This window comes from Chamaea fasciata, unplaced genomic scaffold (genome assembly GCF_029207755.1).
Source record: "Chamaea fasciata isolate MVZ Bird 193981 ecotype frontalis unplaced genomic scaffold, bChaFas1.0.hap1 SCAF_34, whole genome shotgun sequence".
NCBI lineage: Eukaryota > Metazoa > Chordata > Aves > Passeriformes > Sylviidae > Chamaea > Chamaea fasciata.
The window spans coordinates 2,836,961-2,857,547 of record NW_027094119.1 but is presented as its reverse complement, the minus strand read 5'-3'; the positions used below and the strand labels follow the sequence as shown (position 1 = coordinate 2,857,547).

Here is a 20,587-nt window from a genome sequence, read left to right as displayed (position 1 = left end):
GCAACAAGAAGAGTCTTGGTGGGGGCCAGAACAGTCTGCAGACAGTCCAGCTGCTTCTAGCCGAGTGTTCACACCCCTAAGTCACCCAGATGTCTGATCAATTATCCTTCTCTGTGCTGCCAAATTCAGGTCCCTTGTTTTGTGTACAACGCAAACAGTACCTGCAGTAAGACGGATTCTCCCCACACTCCCCTTTTTGATTAAAGTAGCTAAAGCATTGCTATTGTAAATGTACATTGACTCTTTTTTACATGGCAATAGGAAGTTCAAGTATTTAATAAAAACCTGAAGTATGTATTTACACGGTGATCTGATCAATTGATTTTGGTCAAAAGGTGATAGATACAGAAACTACACATTTACTGCTGGAATAAAGATATTTCAGATCCTGTACATTACTTATCCTGGAATTCAAATGTGAACATGATGTTGTGACTAAACCAAACCTTGTCACTCTTCCCCCATCACCCTCTCAGCCACTGAAGGACTAAGCAACAGTTTTCAGTTACTTTGACCAATTAATTCTTCACGACAGTAAAATCAAGGAGTCGCACAGATTTCTGTGCCACTTTCACAACAATAGATTAGAATCCCATTTAGATCTATTTCTTATTTCTTACCAATATTGTCGCTAGTTAGTCTAGTCACAGCTAATGAGAAAGTTTCATTAGCTTCCAGCTGTCTTTGAAAACAGATGTAATCATCATGTGTGCATATACTTACATAGATTTACAATGGGCAGCTTAAATTCCTTCAATGCTGTTAGTGATGCAGAAGCCCAGAGAACTTTATTAACCAATTATCTGGTATCAAACTTCTTTTGATCCGCATGTCTAAGGATCAAGGGTTTACAAGATTTGCTGAACTGCCATTGGTTTCAACTAAATGAACTCAAGAACTGAATCAGAACACTTTCAAATTCTCCTTAGTTTTACTGTTGTTTCACTCCTCTGGAATAAAGAAATTGACCAGTTGAATGTTAATCTAAAGCAAAAAATATGCAATATTACGGCCACCACTTAAAACCCAAACTTTTGTAATAAAGCATTATTCCATGCACATGTCAAAAATGCTTAATCAACCCAAAGATCAGAAATAATATGCAAGAAAGGAAATAAACATCTGAAAGCCCTTAAAGCTCAGTAACACTGGATATGTTCAATAGCAACTAAGACATAATTGGCTTTATTTTTTTTTCAAGCTCCATCATTAAGAGACTGATTAATTACACAGTGCAGAAATTAAAATCTCATGGCAACTCACTCCAAACAGTCTGCACTGCAAAGCATCTGTAATTCAAATAGAAGTTTCAGATAAATGTAGTGTGCAGTGAATTCCAGCAGTACCTCAGGCTCTGGGGTACTGGGTAGACGGAACCACACAGATGCCAAACCCTGCTGATCTCTCACACAAGTGAGCCTGTGTGGCCAAAGGCTTCTTTTGCAAAAACCCAGATGCTTGTGCTGGCAGGCAGAATGCAAAACACAGTGGTCTGTAGCACCTGCCTCTTCTGCATCTTCACATTGGTTAGTCCCCAGAAGTTTTAGTTATGTCTGCTTTATTCTCTGTTCCAGTTCATGCTTGTGTTTAATAAGCCGTTCTATTTCTGTTCCTAAAGTTTGCAGGTTTTCCTTCGTGGGAGGGGAAAAAATGATAAGATAAGTTATACAGGGAAATTAATCCATCAGCACAAAATGCACTAATAAGTCAAAATTAGTGTTTATGTCAGCAGGTTGATACTTTCAAGTATCCAGAACAAATGCAAATTATCAGAGTCAGAAAAAAAACAAACTCATTTCAATAAAAAACTCAAAGCTCTTGGCAAGTCCTTTTTTGCAGTTACCAGTACTCCATAGGATGCCCAGAAGGTAGAATGCTAGTTCCCCTAAGCATTTAAGGGAAATGATGATTACAGGAAGAGATCTCCAGCTTGTGCACAACCCTGCAGCCCAGCTGGCAGCCTGCACACCATTTTCCAGCCTGCCAGCTCTCCGTGGCAGCAGAGGTGCTGCCCCAGCAGCTCAGGAGGGCCAGGCAGGCAGAGCCCATGCTCCTGGTTCCACATGCCCAGGGGAGAGCATGGAGAGACCCTGCCCTGCTGAAGGCACAGGCACTCCAGGTCTTATCTCAAGCAGCAGCCCATTAGTGCAGCATACTCTGAGGGTACCAAACTGGAGGAACATGGCATCATGTCACGTAACTCCCCGGTTAACCTCAATGCTATCAGTGGCACCAAATCACAATGAGCTGACTTCTGAAAAGCCTTTCACAGCATGCAGTGAAGGAAGCATCTAAGAACCACAAGAATGTGCACAAGAACTGGCACAGCTACTCACTTTCAATGTAATATTCTTCAGGAATGTATCTTCTAACACAGCCTGAAGCTTCCTGTTTATCTCTAAGGAGAGTTCCAAGGTGAGCCCACTGTCTGCAGGGTGAGATGTATACAGAGATGCCATAATCCCACCACGCCTGCTCAAGTGAACTTTGTTGATGTCAGAGGCCTCTGATGAGAGGGTTCCAGCCTCTTCCCTCAAAATATAGCTCTGAATAATTCTGGAGGATAAAAAAATAAAAAAACAACATCATAGCATTGCAAGGCAGAGAAGAGTCTGATGCTGAAATAACTTTAGATTCCTGACATGAGTAATTTTACTTTCAAGCAGTACTGTATTACCAAAAAAAAGCAGTAAAAGTTTACTCCTGCAATTTCTATGCCAGAGGAAAACCTGGGATACCAGTAGTGATACAGGAAATGCTGGCAAATCAAGAGACTACAATGTGCAGCATTTACTTATTTAAAAGTATTCTGAAAAGTTACTGGGACAAGAAAGATCTTTCTGGTAAAAAGTCTACTTTTCTTTGCTGAAGGACTCCAGACACGGAATCTTAAGCTTTCTACACATGAGAAAAAAATTACAAAGTCACTTCTCAAGAGTTTTCCCAAGCTGTAATAATTTTCTGTGAAATGGTACCAGCTGGGCATAAATGCATGGACTCATTAAGCAAGGGGCTGTTCTTAACAGGCAAATGTACCTTCCAGAAGCAGCTTTATGCCAGCATTTCTTACCCTCCTCACTGAAGTTCCACACATTTTCCTGGAATATGAGATTTTCATTTAAGTGGAATTTTGTCTCACACATTGTCTCACTGACCACCTTTGGCTCAGATACATCATTTGTTTGATATATATACCAGAGTACCATCTGGAATATTGCAGATTCTCCTTCCAAAAAACCCACAATCAGCACCCTTTTAAGCACACGGAGAGAATGGACTCTTCTGCTAGCCAGTGGCAGCAGTCCATCTCAAATCAGCCACCTGCTGACCATTTTGCTACCAAAAACCCACTTGTGCCAGTTTATTCCTCCTGAAAAAAATCAGCAATAGTACTAATAGAGAAAAACCTGGCAATTACTATAACTGCTGGGAAAAGATAAGAAATAAAACCCAAAACTAATTCTATCTTCAAAGTCTACTGTCACTGCAGTATTTTTACTGTTTTAAACATTTTCATTTAGACAATTTTCTTTACACAAAATCCAGAATACTTGTCTAGTGCATCAGCTCAACACTGAAAACCTGCCTGAACAGAAGACAGAACATACTTTGTTTTTTTCCTGATTTCCTCCACCAGCTGTTTAATGTGATCCTCCATAAACTCCATCTTCTCATTTTTTCAAGCATGTGCCTTCTGCAGCCTCAGTATTCTTTCAACCAAGACAGCCTTGTCCACCTCTGGGAAGCTGTCCACAGCCACTGCAGAGCCAGTGTTCTCAGGTGACCGGTCCTCGTTGCTGCTCCGTGCGTTCAGGGACCCTGCCAACACATCAGCTTCTGTAAAAACTCCCTCAGATCTTACACGAGGTGAAGTGCCCTCAGCAGAGCAGTGCATGCACTCACACCACCTGCCAGGAGCTGAGGATACTTTACCCAGGATGCCAGTTTCCCTTTGTGTTAGTGGGGTTCTCTCTAAAGGATCCTTACAGTGTTTATACGTGACATGCTGGGACAGCCGGTGCAGTCCCCTCCTGTGGGTGCACTGCCTTTGGAGTTAGTGTGCTCCCTTCAGGAAGGCTTATTCCCACTTAAACACTTTCATGTTCGTTTACCTGGCACAGGACTGAGCTGATTTTAAATGTGTGTCTTGGAGTAAACTAAAATTACAATACTATGAAAACTGTATAGACTCACAAAAGCCCTACATATAAACACTGCAGCACTGATCCCTTAGAGCTCGCAGTATTTTCTATACATTCTGCTGTTCTTCCGAAGCATTTGTCTCTCTCACACAGGGAGATTACAGGACACCTGGACAGAACCAACTCAACTTAAAACCCGAAGATATTGAGGAAGCAAACATGCTATTTTCAGTGCCAAAGATCACTCCTTTAGCTCTAACTGGATAGAAAGTAAGGAATATTACATAAACCCATTGATGTCTCTAATGATGCTAATTGATTTCTCATTTACACAGTTGCAACTGTCAATAGGGCAATTAAACAATGTTGGAAGCCACTGCTCATTTTTATTTTGCCTCTGGCAGCATGTAAAAGGGTCCTCTATAAACTGGAGTCCTCTCGAGCTTCCTCCAAACATAAAAGCAATGGAATAAAAAAGGCAGGTATTTTAAAAGAACCAAAATATATAAACATTACACTTTAATCACATAACAGGCACCTACAACTGCAGTCAATCAAATGCATTTTGCTGCTTAGAGGCTATTTTGTCAGTTCTAATGGGAGGCTGCCCACACACTGCATATGCACAAACCACATAAAGAGGAAGCACACTGTGGCAACCTTGTTAAGACTGAAGGGCTGTTTGGCAGCCCTGCTATGTGCTCCATTACCTGATGAACTGGAACGGCTCCCCATGCTGCTGACTTCTTTGTCATAATTACCATTTTCCATCTGATCCAATTTCCTTCGTGCTGAAAGTATTAACAAAATGATGATTACCAAGAGCAGAGTAGAAACTAAAAATTACAGTGTTACCCAACATACAGAACCTTTAATCACCTGCACTAATTTAACATGATATGACAACTGAAAGACAATGGCAGTAACGAAAAATAAAACCCAAACAGCTTCCTACCTCTTTCTGGCCCCAGCCATGAAGTGCCTGGATGTAACACTCACCATGATCCCTACAAAGTGCTGTAATTTCCAGTTGAAGGTGTAATGTCATATATAGGATTAACTGGGACCAGTAAGGCTTCAATTTGATTTTACTTTTGATTAGGTCTGCCAAGTAAACTACCACCGATGTTGGCAACTCTATTCCAGCATCTTGTAAGTTTATCACTACAGCAGTACTTGTGCCAGAAGCACCACTCACTCACTAGGGATCAAGAGGGAAAGCACACAGCTGTTCTTATATGCACAAAAAGGGACATGGAACTTGTCTTGCACAGTGCAATAGGATCTCTTATTTCAAACACATTTCATTATCTTCAAATCTATTTGCACTCAGAGCTTATGCATTGTTGGGTTTTTGATGACTTCTATTTGTAGACAAAATTAGTCATCAGTGTCTCCATATCCAGCTTTAAAAACTGAAGTGCTCTGTTTAATGTACTAAAAAAATAACTGTCACCAGCAATTCCTGATACAGTCAGCAAATAGGAAACTTCTGGCAACTTCTGAATACACTCCTACACAGATCAGGATCCACATATACCTACAGTGACATTTCAGTAGTCAGATACATCATAACAAAGACTAAGCTCTTTGGAAATAAATAATTCATTTTATGTCTAAGCCCAGTTCAAAAGTTATATTTTAGACTGAAAATTAACACAAAGGCCTGTAACTGCAGTTTCCACAAGGTCTAACTCGCTCACTCTCCTTGTCTTCAGGGACAGGGAGAGCCTGCAGGGTGACATTCAAGCAGTGAGCACACACCGACAGGACCTGAGTGTCTACCAGACACTGAAGGGCTCTGAGATGGGGCTGACTCATAATTGAAAAGAATCTCCACCTAGCTGAAGTTATTTTGTGAGGTCTTTCAGGTTTGCTGCGTGCTTGCGCTTCTGGGTAGCCAGGTCATCCTTCAGCTCATCCACCTGGGTCCTCAGTGCTGACACTTCTTCTTGCTCTGAGGCCAGCTGAGCCTGCAGGGTCTCAATCTCTGACTTCCACTGATCCTCCTCCTTCTGTAACCTGACGGCCTGAAATAGGGATTTTATTTTCAGTCACACACAAAAAAATTCTAGCCCAACCATAGTGCATGCTCAACATCCCTAAATGCACTTTTCACCTGGGAATCATTAACACTTTACATTTATTATTTAGGCTGAACACTAGCACTTCACATGAGTAGTAAGATTCCTCAACCACCTCCAAAATATCTACATGATACAGTACAAAGCCACACTACTTTCCATGACTCACTAAGTTTATTAAAAACTACATTTATCTCACAGTACAAACAGGACGTGAGGAACAGTTTACAGTAATGAATTTCACAGGCAAATTAGAACCTTTTGTCTGTTTCAATTACAGTTGCAGAGAGAACAACTCTGCCCCCAAAAAGCCAGAAAGAGCAACACAGTGACACTTCCTCATTTCAGCAGCAGTGTGCCTCAGGACTTCTTTCAGCTTGGCAACATGAGGTGTTCATATCCCACTGCTACTAACGGCAAATTCAAGGAGAAATTACAGTCAGGTAAGTGAAGATACAAGGTGGTATTCATGTGCTACATGTTTATCTGCATCAGACATCTTACTAGAGCAAAAGCAAGCTGCCCACTGTACTCACCAGATCATCTTTAGTCTGTTGAACACAGTCCAGCTGATTCTGCAGCTCTCTTTCACTGTAAGAAAGCTTATCCAACTGGCTCTGTAAGGAATTGTTTTCAGACTGAAGCTGTGCATTCTTACTGGTTAATTTCTCAGTGAATATCAATAGCTCAGATTCTCTTTTCCGACTACCTTCAATGTCCCTCTGAAGATCAGCAACCAGAGAATTGAAACCGTCTATTTCTTCCTTTAAAGCATTGATTTCTTGTTCATCTCTGTCAAAACAATTGTATCTCATTAGTGATAACCTGAGCCTAAAGATATGAAGCTTCATTGCAATAAAAGCATTCAGGTCAAATCCAAATAAGGCAGGGGAACAATTAATGACCCTGGGGTATCTGTTAGTCATTTGAAATGTCAAGGGAGTTTCCACTTTGTTTCACAACATGCTGCAGTGCTGAAACAACAGATTTCTGCATCCTGTAGAGGACTCAGGCATTAACTCCTCAAGGAAGGCCATCCCTCCATATTCAACTTCTCCATATGACCTTCAGATCAGGGTACAAACAAAACTCTCAAATCCAGACCTGGTAGGTAAGAGGAAGGTTTGTAAACCCAACAAAGGCGGCCAATCTGTAAGAGGCCTTATCTTTAAGAAACAGGGAAATACTCCAGTTTGGATTTCCCTAGGACAGCAGTATGGCAATTCCTGACACATCCTTATCCAAGCCCTGCAGCTCTGAATCAAAGAGCCAGTTTTACTCCCCTACTCCTCCCCCCCAAAATAAGTCCTTCCCCTCTACAAAACAAGTTTTTATTTCTACTGAAAGACTCCCATTAGGAGACTTTTGATCTATCACATCCAATCTGAGTGAAAAATGCTGCATCTTCAGTTATCAACGTTCTACAGAAAGTGCTGGAAATTAATTCCAAAATTTAACAGCTGTTAAAAATGTTACAGACTAAAAACATCCCTCTTATTTGCACTTGCAATATTAGTTCATTAATTCTACAATCACAGGATTTTATACACCTCTTCTAAAACTTTACTTTCTAACATCAGAAAAAAACTCACCCTTCTCACAGGGAGCGTGTATATTCAAATTTCAAAACAAAATTAAAATTACACAAAGCAAGAGCACACATCTCATTTAATTTCCTGACAGACACTGTAATTATGAGGAGGATCAATTCACTTTAAATCAACAATCCTGCAATGATATGTTTCTCCAAGAAGAGCCAAGACCCAGTCACTTGTGCTGCAAAGTATCTCACCTATAGTTCCCATTTAAAAACCTGTGCCAGAAGGGTATGCTTGTATTTTACATTTTCAAATACCTTGCTTCATTACAGGAGAAATCTCTGACTAGCAGTCAGGGTTGGATCAGACAAAATTAGAAGTTTAGACCATTCTAAAAGAAATGGCTAGCTTATCCTTAAAAATTTACAAATGAAGGAGACCAAGGAACACTGGAGGTGGTAAGTATCCAGATCACACATTAATTTCTTTCCAGCATTCAACCTAAAATCATATTTTTCCAGTGAACAAAGATAGCTGAATGTTCCCTTTGTAATACAGCCTTTATACATTTCAGGATGTCTGCCTTGAAATTGAAATAAAAGACAATATGAAATTTAATGTAGGGATAATAAGTGTTGCATGGGAAGGATACTGAAAAAAAATCCAAATTGAATACGAATGAGAGACATACTTAAGCATGTCTCAACCACTGAGAGGGTGGAAACACACATTTGTAGTTTCACACTCTGATCACAGTCACTTTAATTCATTTGGCGAGATTCCAAGTGAAAAAGAACTGTTACTGATGCAGGTGTAGGCTCCAGTAGTTTCTAGCACACAGCAGTTTCCCTGGGAAGACACCATGACAATTCGGGTGACCAGCACACAGCAAATGGAAAGTGGTTGATTTGCTAAACCCTGAAGAAGGCCTATAACTACAGAAATACTTCTCAATGAAAAATAAGAACTGTTTACCAGCGTGAGAGGGACAGACACATGGGTGGTTCTGCCTATCTGACATTTATCTAGCTCCATTTATGCAACACCACTGGAACCAGCAGAGTGGCCAGCATTTGTATATCCCAGTCCATATGTACCACACAGACACAGGACCATGCTCAGACACTCCTGGATCATACATGAGCCCAGCCCTCCCCTGAGATTATTTCCCTCACATTCTCAAATGAGCAAACTTCGACACTGCAGAATGAATTCCAGTCCATTAGAAAGAAAAGTGCCCCATACTGTCGCAATACAGCATCTGTCAAGTAAGTAAAATTCTTTTCATGAAGTACTTGCATTCATCCATCACAGTCTTAAAGCAATTTATCTTTCCAGTTTAATTGCTCCCCTCCATCTTTCAATAAAGCAAGCACTGAGCAGACACCTAGAAGGTAATTTCCTGTAGAGTATGCTGGAAATCAGGCACTTGTTATTCTAATAATGACAGACACTAAATTAGAATTATCAATCTCAATCCCCTTGTTTTGTAAGAGGCCACCAAGGTTATCTTCAGTATTAGCAACACTGATTTAAATCAGGACAGGCATTCTTCAAATTACAATACATTGAAAGCATAAATAACTTCAATAAAACAAATAGATCTCAGATAATCTTTTAAATCATTAGTCAAAGTGCACAGCTGTACCTCTGATGTTGATCTTGCAGCTGATCTACAGTTTTGACTCTGTCCAGCAAATTCTGAATTTCACTTTTCTGTCTATTTATTATTTCTTTATACTTGGATAGCTCATCTTCTGTTCTTAAGCGCTCATCCTCTAGACACTTTACCTAAATGGAAAAAAAGAATGAAACCAGAAACTATTTAGTTTCACAAACTTCAGAGCTAAATTATTCTGACCATATGTCTAGACTGTTGTACAAAGCTCATGTGCTAATTTTACAGTGATTCCAACCAACTTAGAACAATATCCCAAAGTATTTCAGATCAAATTGAGTCAGAAAAACAAACAAACAAGAAATTGAACAAGTGTGCTTAATGCTTGTTTTGTCCAAAGGCTCGAACTTATCAGCCCCATTAATCAGGGTTCACAGATATGATGTTTCCCCAGTTACCAAGGCAACCCCTTACTATGCCTTCCTCCCTTCTTCCACAGGGCTATTGAGCTGCTCTGGAGAGAGGGACTGGCATGCTATTCCATAGACTGCCCACAAGTTATGGACAGCACAACCTCCTTACCAGACTCAAAACTCATTTCACAGGTAGGAGAAGCATACAAGTATTTTACTTACACTAAATTTAGAAAATTGAAAATATTTGCAGGGTGACAAATTTAAAATGTTTCTCAACATTTCAGCCAAATGAGGAGCACACCATGAAGCAAAACACTGTTGTGTTACAGATCAGCTCATACTCCCTAAAAAAGGCTATCCAGAGTGAACAACTGGGCGTCCTTTCTGGTCTCATGTCAGCCAATCTCTAACCACACTGTCTATTCCCAAAAAAGTAAAAGTACAATTAGGAATGGAATGTATTCTTGTTCCAAAAACTCAGTACTGTGTGTTCAGCCCCACTCCCATCAGCACACTTTACCTTTGTTCTCAGTGTTCGAAGCTCATCCATGCCTTCCTTAAATGTTCTCTTCAAGTCTTCCAGTTCTTTTATTTTTGCATGATGCACCTTTTTAGAGGGTAAAAAGTTCATTGAGAAAACTAAATGTACAGTGGCGCCTCAAAAAAAAAAAAAAAAAAAAAAAAAAAAAAAAAAAAAAATCTAGGCCAATACAGGCCACCACAACAGCTGAGAGGGCTTGATGCAGAACAGGTACCCCAAAGGCTTGGTTAACTTCTTCAGAAAGGAAAGCAAAACCCCAAAACTTCTTTATTCTTGGAAGAACTGAGAAGAAAAGCAAGACTTTCACCTTCACTATATCATATTTTCCCCTAACTTTGTTTTTAAAAAGTGAATCCAAGGTAGTACCTGAAGAGATCCTCCAAAAAAGCAATGCTGGGGGGCAGACACCTGGGATTTAGTATTAGACAACAAAAAAAGGCAAACCCCAAAGATTCTGGCATAACTATAAGCATCTTAAAATAAGATTCTCAAAATTATAATCTCACGGAATTCTTAACCACATATTTACCTCCAGGTGATCAGACTTCTCCTGAATTTGTTTCTCTAGTTCTCCTCTAGTTACTCGGAATTTTGCATCCAATTCATTTGATTTAACTTCTTCTGACTCCTAAAGGAATTGAAGAAATATAAGTAGAGTTTTATGTGTTCCTTTCTATTCTATGAGTGTACAGACAGCTTTTCACATCACTGAGCCTTTCCTGTAAGTACATCTCTGATAATCCTGACCATGCCAGGAAAGACCCCCATGCTGCATGCTGTCACGATCCGCTCACACAAGCGGGGTTCGTGATGGTTCATTTTAGGGATCTCAGAGCGCAAAAGACACAGCGGGGGACAAACTCAGTTTACTCAATCACAAATGCACCTTTATTTAGTGCCAACAAATGCGATAGTAGGGAGAGAAAAAGAGAATAGTTAGAAAAACAGAAAAGAGGGGAAGGGGATTATAGCTACCAGCATGGAGGGTCGAGTCCTCGAGGCTTTTGAAGATGCCTATAGACGCGAGTTTCTCCAGTGGGGTGATCACAAAAGTGAGTGGGGGTCTCCAGGGTTTTTATAGTCCTCTCCGAAGCGACAGGCAGTTGGCCAAACAGGTGGGGGAAATCATTGCAGTGTGTTCATTTAGAGAACCCAGAACAAGTCGGTCGTCAGCAGGTACAGCGTCAACCAGTACAAGTCAGCAGGCACGGTCACTTCACCGTGACTTGCCCATTGTTTCTGCTCAGGTTCTGATGTTCCGATATGGGTGCTGGGTTTTTCCATCAAACACACCTGCAGGCAGCACTTGGCCAACATCCCAACAACCTCAGCCAGGCCAGAACTCTTGTATTGAGATTTTAAAATCCCTTTTAGGGGTTTCAGTCTCTGTCCTTGACGATGGTCGTGAGGCAGATGAGGGATCTTCAGACCGTCTCTTACACCACCCCGTGACTCACGATTGTCGTCAAGAGAGCTCCTTCTGCAGAGTTCCGTAGTCTTGCGAAGTCTTCAGGACTCGTCCATGTCAGTAGCATATCCCGGAAAAAACAGGGACAGTAGAGACTGTGTGTGAAAGAGAGAGAGAGAGAGAGAGAGAGAGAGAGAAATAGGAAAAGGAAATAAAAACAAAACAAAATCAATCAATATTGATTAAAACAATTTCATCAAAATAATCAGAACAAATCATCAAATTTCTTAAAGTTATAACAATTTTCAAACAAAAGCTTAATTTTGATTACAATATAACATAATTAAAACAAACAACAATAATCAAAACAAGCAACCAACAATTTCAAATTAATCTGCTGTTGGAGGTCTAATTTTCACTGTTTGGGTAGTACGTCTCGTGTCAATAACTTTGGGAGTGTCTCTTGCAAAAGGGGTCTTGACTAAACTGTGTGCTTCCATTATAGATGCCAAGTGTGTCAACTTCTTCATCATTTTCCAATTTAGGATGTATAAAATGACTGATAAGACAAAACCAATCAAAACCAAAATCAAAAGAACAACAATGGGATGACACACTTTGTTCAGGATACCTGTAGCCGTAGGTGACCACTCAAAAAGGGTATCCCACCACCTGTGTTCAGCATCTTTTCTTACCCTTTCCATGACATGATGTATTTTTCTCACTTTGTAATGAATAGTTACCAGGGTTTTCTGTCGGTTTTTCTTGATCTGTTCCAAAATTTCAATTAAATCCTGATGAAGCAACAATTGCTTCACCAAAGTAAGATTCATCCCAATAGGGGGAGGCAATAATTTGTGCATCACTGTATAATCAGATTGTAAAAGCTGATAAAAGGTAACTGGGGCTGAGTAAGAAAAGTCACATCCTGTAATTGTAGTAAAGTTACAAACACAATAATTTGAGTGATTCTTAAGATTCACTACTATTTCTTCTACAAACACTACATTACAAGCAGTTTTAAAGCATGCACAGCCATTGCCTATATATATTAGCACTGTTTCAGAAGTCTGGTTAGGGTGAATTTCAAAGTGGCAGATATTTTGTTCAGTGTCCAGACAAATGTCTTGAGCTATGATTGCATTACTCTCACAGATGAAACCTTACTGTTCCTGAACAATACATGATTCTAAACTAACAGTTTGCCATCTCTCGCCATTTTGACGGGCCCATTCTCTGTGCTCAAAAGCATAGAGAATAGCTCCATCATGATTCAGTCCTAATGCAATGATAGGAAATATCGAGTGTACAGAGGCATTACATATGGTTAACACAAAAGCTGTAACTGTGTTGGTATTGGGGTTATAGGTAAAGTTTACTAATTTCCACCAGGATTGGAATTCCTTTTCAAAATCATTTGCATTGTCTCAAATTATTTTCCAAATTTCAGTAGGAAAAGTGCCTTCTTCTCCTTCCCTTATGATTGAGGCAACAACTGTCTGCATCCAAAGCTGTGTCTGGATGCAGCTAAGAGCCAAAGAAACATTGTTTTGTGTAGCACCAAGAGCATCAATTATCATTTTGTGATCATTCACATTCACCTTTTCCCAATTTGGTAATATGTTTGATAGCAACCACTGATGTGTCCCCAAAGCCAATAAGGATAACTGCAATGGTTTCTGTAATTTGGTCAAATCTCTAGTTTTGGCAGCCAATTTTTTCATTAATACTTCTAAAAATTCCCAATTTAAAATATTTATCATGGTTCATATGGCCTTCATGTCCTTCGGAGTTCTCCTGTGAAAAGTAAGCACAACAGAATCTGCCACCAAAAGGCAGAAAGTTAGAATGATGGAAATTCTCCAGTGTGCATTTATTCGATACTCTTTCCCTAGAGCATCAAAGGTTACCCATGGGTATTCGTTCAGAGGGAGTTTTAGCACTAGTGGTACCTCCCCCACCGTGGGGAGGTCTACCAAAACAGGTTGTCTAGGGTAACGTGCTGGATTCTTGGTATCACTTGGTCCCCGTAGTGAGGGAACTATGCTTGGAGCTGTTGGGCCAAAAGGAAAAGCATCAGTAAACCAAGGACTTGCTGACTGTTCGGGGGAAAAGGGAGGGGTAATGACTGAGGCAGGTTTGTCTTGGATGCTATCCAAGTTTTCTGCTTCTTGTACTGCCAGTTTTATCACAGCTCCTTCAGTTATTGAGATGTTACAATAATGTTCAATCTGAGCACACCACTTTCTTACTGAGGCTGTCTGGGCCACCCCGTCAGCTGGGGGAGTCCCAGTAGTGACTGACTTAAAAACTTGGAAAGGCCCTCTCCAAACAACTGGTTGTTGTGGTACAATCTTCTCTACTTCTATGAGAACTAGGCTAACCACAAACAAGCCTTTTTTCCAGGTAGTATACCTCTTTTCAGCATCTCTGAAACCACGGGAATAAAAACCAACAGGCCATGTCGGACCCTCAGGACCCCACGGCCATATGTGTACTGACAACCCTGAGGAAGCAAATCCCCATTCTACCTGAAAAGGATCTGTTGGGTGGATCGGGCCTAGGGCCTGATGAGCTGTGGCTCCAAAAATTAACAGTTGTAATACTTTTTCCTGAGAAGGGCTCCAGTCCCATTTTACTCCCTTTCTCAACAAATCATAAAGAGGTTTGGCAAAAATTGAAAAATCTGCAATGTGTTTTCCCCAAAATACCAATAGTCCTAGAGCTTGTTAGAGTTCTTTTCTAGATTCAGGCATCTTGATTTGATCTAAAGAAGTTAGGGTGTCTGGTGGGATGCATGTCATACCTCCTTTCCACCAGATTCCTAAAAATTTTACTTCTTGAGAAGGTTTTTGTATTTTCTCCGAGGGGATCTGCAAACCAAGGCTTTCTAAGTGGGAAGTTATTTTCTGTTGAACACCCCCCACTTGCTGTGTTTTATTGTTTAAAACTTGTGCTAGGGAGTGCTGTGGCTTGTTGCCCAAGGTTTGTGGAAGAGGAGGTGCGCTGGGTTGTTGGTTGGATGATTCCAACACAATAGGTTTGGGACAGGGCCAATTAGAAATTATTTTAGCCAATTTATCATAAGGCAATTTATCCATTATTTCTCGTGGCACTCCCCTTTTCAGTCCTAGTGACCACAGCTTCTGCTGGTTGGAAATTTGTTTTCCCTTTTCTGATTTTTCATTAGGAGGGGCAATGTGCCTGACTCCTCTGGGTTTTTTTGGTTTGACTTCTGAGTACTTCACTGGTCCATATTTTCTACTGTAACTTATTAACTCTTCTGCTACCCCACTCCATGTCCAAACTTTAAGACTGCTGTTATATTGTGTGCTAGGAGTAGTAAAAGGTGAGGAGTCAGTTGAGTCAGTGGAACCAGTTCGATCTCTTGTATATCCAAGAAATCTTTCAAGTCTATCTACCGGAGAGATAGATGCTGTTGTTTTTTGAAGAATTGCTGTTGGTTTAAGAAACTCTGGCAAACCTCGAATTAAAGGGGTCATAATCTCAGATTTGACAGGCTGTTGCATTGGTGACTCATAGCCAGAGATTAATTTTCTTTCATGTATCATTTGCAAGCTTGCAGCTTTGTGTATATTTTCTAGGAGTTGGTCTGAGGTGCCGAATATTGCCAGAGGGTCACCCCTCTCAAGGGGGTTTAACTCCCCTGCCCAGTAAGCTGCACGCTGTGTCAGGGACCATGGAGCACGCCCATTTCCTGCTGTTAAGAAAACTCCATGTCCCCAATAGCCACTTGCTTCTTGTTCACTTAATTTAATTTGGTCGCCCCCTGTGAGGGAAACTAAAAACATACTCCGTCTCTAATTCACTAGGGAGGCGAGAGTATTCTTTCTTTAATTTCGCTAATTCAGTGGCTGTGTATGGAACTTCTTTGGTGGTTATGTGGGGATCATGATCCTCTTCATTTATATAATTATATTCTGTTTTAATGAGAGGTCTCAAGTTGGAGCAACAGTGTTCCCCACAATTTAGCACGTGTACTAATTCTTTCTGAGGGTATATTTGTTTCATGTTGTATATCTCCTTTCCTTTTATTTCTGTGGGTCAATCTGCAGATTTTAAGTTTTTGCTTCGCTCTTCTGCAAGGGAAATCTGCAGCAAATAATTCTGATTTCTTTCTTCTTCTAATTGTTTTTGCAAAGCTTCCACCAAATTTTTCAGGGATTCTATTACTGCTTTTTCTTCACTTACCCCTTCAAAACGGGTTTCTATGGCTGCCGAAAGGCAGGCCTCCAAAACTGAGCAAAGAATGGTTTTATTTCTGCCCAGTTTGTATCTAGCATCATGTTGCAAAGAATATATTCTATCTACAATGTTTTCAAAGTTAAACCAATTATTCTGTGCCCGCCTTTCTCCATCTGGAGAAGGTCTAGCACTATGTTTTGCTAGCAAAGCATAAAATGCATTCTTATCTTTTTCACTCATTTTGTGAAGGGACCAAAACCACTCTCAGGGAGGTACGCTTAAAGTTACACCAAAGGCACAGCTAAAACTGTGTTTCCCTTTGCTTCCCTGGAATGGGCGGGGAGACCAAAACTGCCTGGGAGGTTCACCTTAGTTACAAATGGTTGTCTCCTCAACTACACCAAGCAGCCCAAAACACACAAAAAACATAACGACAGTCCCATCTTTTGCACAATGAGATCCTTTTGTGAAAATCCTGATGACAGGGAGTGCTATACGCCTGGGTGTATACAGCTTGCGGGAATTTTCCCTCGCCCCCCTTGCTTTCTAACAGCGCTCACCGAAGTGGCGTGCTAGGTGCGGCTGAGACGAGGGTCCTTCCCCTGTTACAAACTATATAAAACCCGCAACCCCTCTGTCCATCAAGATCCTGTCCGTGACGCCAATTTAATGTCACGATCCGCTCACACAAGCGGGGTTCGTGATGGTTCATTTTAGGGATCTCAGAGCGCAAAAGACACAGCGGGGGACAAACTCAGTTTACTCAATCACAAATGCACCTTTATTTAGTGCCAACAAATGCGATAGTAGGGAGAGAAAAAGAGAATAGTTAGAAAAACAGAAAAGAGGGGAAGGGGATTATAGCTACCAGCATGGAGGGTCGAGTCCTCGAGGCTTTTGAAGATGCCTATAGACGCGAGTTTCTCCAGTGGGGTGATCACAAAAGTGAGTGGGGGTCTCCAGGGTTTTTATAGTCCTCTCCGAAGCGACAGGCAGTTGGCCAAACAGGTGGGGGAAATCATTGCAGTGTGTTCATTTAGAGAACCCAGAACAAGTCGGTCGTCAGCAGGTACAGCGTCAACCAGTACAAGTCAGCAGGCACGGTCACTTCACCGTGACTTGCCCATTGTTTCTGCTCAGGTTCTGATGTTCCGATATGGGTGCTGGGTTTTTCCATCAAACACACCTGCAGGCAGCACTTGGCCAACATCCCAACAACCTCAGCCAGGCCAGAACTCTTGTATTGAGATTTTAAAATCCCTTTCAGGGGTTTCAGTCTCTGTCCTTGACGATGGTCGTGAGGCAGATGAGGGATCTTCAGACCGTCTCTTACACACACATCCCATTTCTGTTGCCTTCTCCAGCTCACTGAAACCTTCTGTGACTGCAGTGATGGCCCCTCCTGAGCCAGGCTTCTCTTGCCCTGGGGCAGAATTGTTTTTTGTTCCCTTCATCATGAGCCATGAGATCATTGCTGCCAAAAAAACCTGGGTGAATTCAGCCCAGGTGCTGTGACTCTTCCCCTGGCACTGCCAGGCGTTTCCTCTCCCAGCCACATGAAATATTAACATCCCTCCCCTCCCTTTTCAGAGTCTTGTGAAGAAATGGCAATTTATCCCTAAATCCAATTTACTCTGCTGCCCCTCAAACCCTGCAACCACCACAACAAACATGGAAAGCTGATCATCAGACTTCAGAAGGCTGGGAAAAGGAATTGATTACAAAGAAATCTCTGACCTTTGGAGCTGTTCAGATCAGTGTAACTCCCCCAGCAGCACCTTCTGAATGCACCAGGAAGGTGGATCTCGGATGTCTCCTTGTGCCACTGGAATACAGGAGTTTTCCAGGTTGATAACAATTCCCTCAGGGAAGAGGCTCGTGGATCCCGAGGCTGGAGCAGAGCCAGAGGATTTGCCAGGGGAAGGAAAAGGGCTCAGTGGTGATGGGAGCGTTTGCCATGATTGTGCTGTAAATACCCTCAGCACTCACTCCCATCCCATTGTTCTCCTCTGGAATCAAGGGCAGGCAGGATCAGGGGAAGAAAGGAAAGCAAAATGTCAGTACAGGTTGGAGCTTTCTGCAGGGAAACTCTGCAATGGCTAACACGCACAGAAAGGGGAAAGTTCTCCCTTAAATACTCAAATTAAAAATCCTTCCAGAGGGAAAGGTGGGTGATATCAGGGATTCAGGCACAACATCACTTCAATCATGGGTTACACTATATATATATATAGATGTATTTATTTATAATTTATGTAGATGAGGCACTGTGGTGTTGGTAAACACATCACCAATCTAAAGAGATCTATGCTTAATAAATAATTATAGCAGCAGGCTCTTAACTGGCAGCAAATTATTTCATCTGGGATAATTTCATTCATTTCATCCATACAAATAGTTCAGCACATTCTAGAACCTGGAAGAATAAAATTCCACATATCTGAAGGGATTTTTGTTTTGGAAAAAAACCAAATTACCTAACCCATCCTGGACATGGTTTTATATCCTAAGCCAAACCCAAATATTATAACCCAAATCCCTCCCTGGGAGGGTGGTGAGGGCTGGGATGGAATTCCCAGAGAAGCTGTGGCTGCCCCTGGATTCCTGGAAGTGTCCCAGGCCAGGCTGGAGCAGCCTGGGACAGTGGGAGGTGTCCCTGCCCATGGCAGGGCTTGGGAATGAGAGATTTAAGGTCCCTTCCAACCCATCCAGTGTGGAATTCCATGGTTCTGTGAACATTTGAAGGTACCAAATCCTCATTTGCCTCCACCCACCATGCCACCGACCCCACACAGAGCAAATAGACTGCCCTCATCACACAGCGCGCCCATATTAAAAACCCAAATCACCCATAAATTTTAAAAATAATTACAAACTGACCAGAAAAGAAAAAAAAAACAACTTTAGTCTCACAGACAAAGAAAAGCAAGAACAAGTGACACAAGCAAAAAAAGCTCCTCCGTACAACCAAATGCCGGCGAAAAAACCACGCTACGCCCTTTTCATTGACGGTTCCTGTCGCATCGTAAAAATGAACCATAAGTAGAAAGCAGCCGTATAAAACCCCACACAACAAGTTGCAAAAGCCACTGAAAGGAAAAAAAAAATCCTGTCAGCTTGCTAAACTCAAAGCTGTCCAATTAACCCTTGACACTGCTAAAAACAAAGAGTAGCCAAAGCTCTACCTCTACACTAATTCGTAAATAGTAGCCAATGCTCCGTAGAGTTGGCTAAAAAAGTAGAAAAAGGCCAACTTGCAACATAAAAAAAAACAATCTAGGCTGCTGATGAAAAAAAAAAATTGCCACTCGCGTAAAAAAATTACCTGTAAAAATCTGCCACGTAAATCCCCATGTTCCCAAGAATCGAGCTAATAAAAAGCACCAAAATAATAAGCAAGTCAATCAAGCTGCCAAAATAAAAGTATCAAAAATAAATTTAAATTAGCAAGACAGAAAAAAGTTGTTCCTAGCTCAATAAGCCCATAATGCCTCGAATCATCCAAGCAAAAATGCCACCTCTAAGTGAGCCCAAAACCAAGAAGTAAATTTAACCATAGACAGCATTTCTCAAGTTATCCATAACTATAAAACACATGCTGCAATCAAGCAAGCCAAGCAAGTAAAGCCCTCAGAGTATAGAAAGCAGTAGTCCAAATATAAATATAAAAAAACCTAACTAATTAACTACATCACCCTTCCCCAAACCCACCAGGGCAGGCGCTATGTACTAACCATAGTAAAAGCCATCACTAAATAGTTAAAAACCTACCCTGTGCCTCATGCTACTGTCCAAAACACCATCCTGAGCCTAAAAAAACAAGTCCTGTGAAAACACAGCACCCCTGAAAAAATCAAATCAAACAATAAAACCCATTTCAAAAATTGTCTTATAAGCACCTAAGCTAAAAAACACAGCATTAAGTAAGCATGCCATATTCCTTATCATGCACCAGCGGTCGAAAAAATTAAACAGTGCAATAACCTGCTTAAAACTACCTTAAAAGCACTAAGTAAAAAAAACTTTCAAAACCTAAAGTATTAATTTAGCAAAAGCCACATAGCTAGTAAACACTCAAAGTTCCACCAACCGAGCAAATCCTGCCCAATCTAAGCCCGTGCAAACAACAACAAAAAATAAAGTTCCAATAGTACACATGAAAAGTATACTGAAAAAACCTGTTTAAATTAATCCTGCCTCCAGCAAAAACAATCCCATCCGTGAAATTGTCTTCACTCAGAAACCAAGTTACACCTGGTAAATAATGCAAAAAAATAAAAAAAAACCCCCAATGCATACCTCAAAAAAACCTTGTCTTAAAGTAAACTATCCATGACAATGTGACTGCATCCATATTTGCATGTATATATATATAAATATATATATATATATATTAACAGTTTAAACTCAATATAATATGTTAGTATAAAAAAAAATTCAAAGTAGATAATGTTGGGAGTTAGGTTTGTTCCTTCTTTCTCTAAAGAATTTTTCCCCATAAGTTACCAAAGAGACCAAATGTTAAATACTTCAAAATACTTAGCTGAAACAAAAACAGAAACAAAGTAACAAAAAACCCCCACGCAAGTAAAAAAAACAAAGCTTAAAGCAGCTAGAAGCTGTCCTTTTTTTTT

At 40.8% G+C, this 20,587-nt stretch overlaps 1 protein-coding gene across 1 annotated transcript in view; it reads right to left on the bottom strand.

Moving 5' to 3' along the window:
• Positions 1-79: 79 nt before the first annotated feature.
• Positions 80-20,587, bottom strand: part of LOC136303447 (coiled-coil domain-containing protein 186-like) — a 119,588-nt gene continuing 99,080 nt past the window's right edge. The window contains exons 2-10 of the mRNA XM_066207113.1: positions 10,869-10,967; positions 10,319-10,405; positions 9,413-9,555; positions 6,763-7,018; positions 5,983-6,172; positions 4,853-4,933; positions 3,609-3,819; positions 2,337-2,556; positions 80-1,631 (exon numbers count right to left, since the gene is read on the bottom strand). Of these exons, the coding sequence (XP_066063210.1) occupies positions 5,993-6,172; positions 6,763-7,018; positions 9,413-9,555; positions 10,319-10,405; positions 10,869-10,967 (765 nt within the window). The 3' untranslated portion in view covers positions 80-1,631; positions 2,337-2,556; positions 3,609-3,819; positions 4,853-4,933; positions 5,983-5,992. The remainder of the gene's footprint in view (positions 1,632-2,336; positions 2,557-3,608; positions 3,820-4,852; positions 4,934-5,982; positions 6,173-6,762; positions 7,019-9,412; positions 9,556-10,318; positions 10,406-10,868; positions 10,968-20,587) is intronic.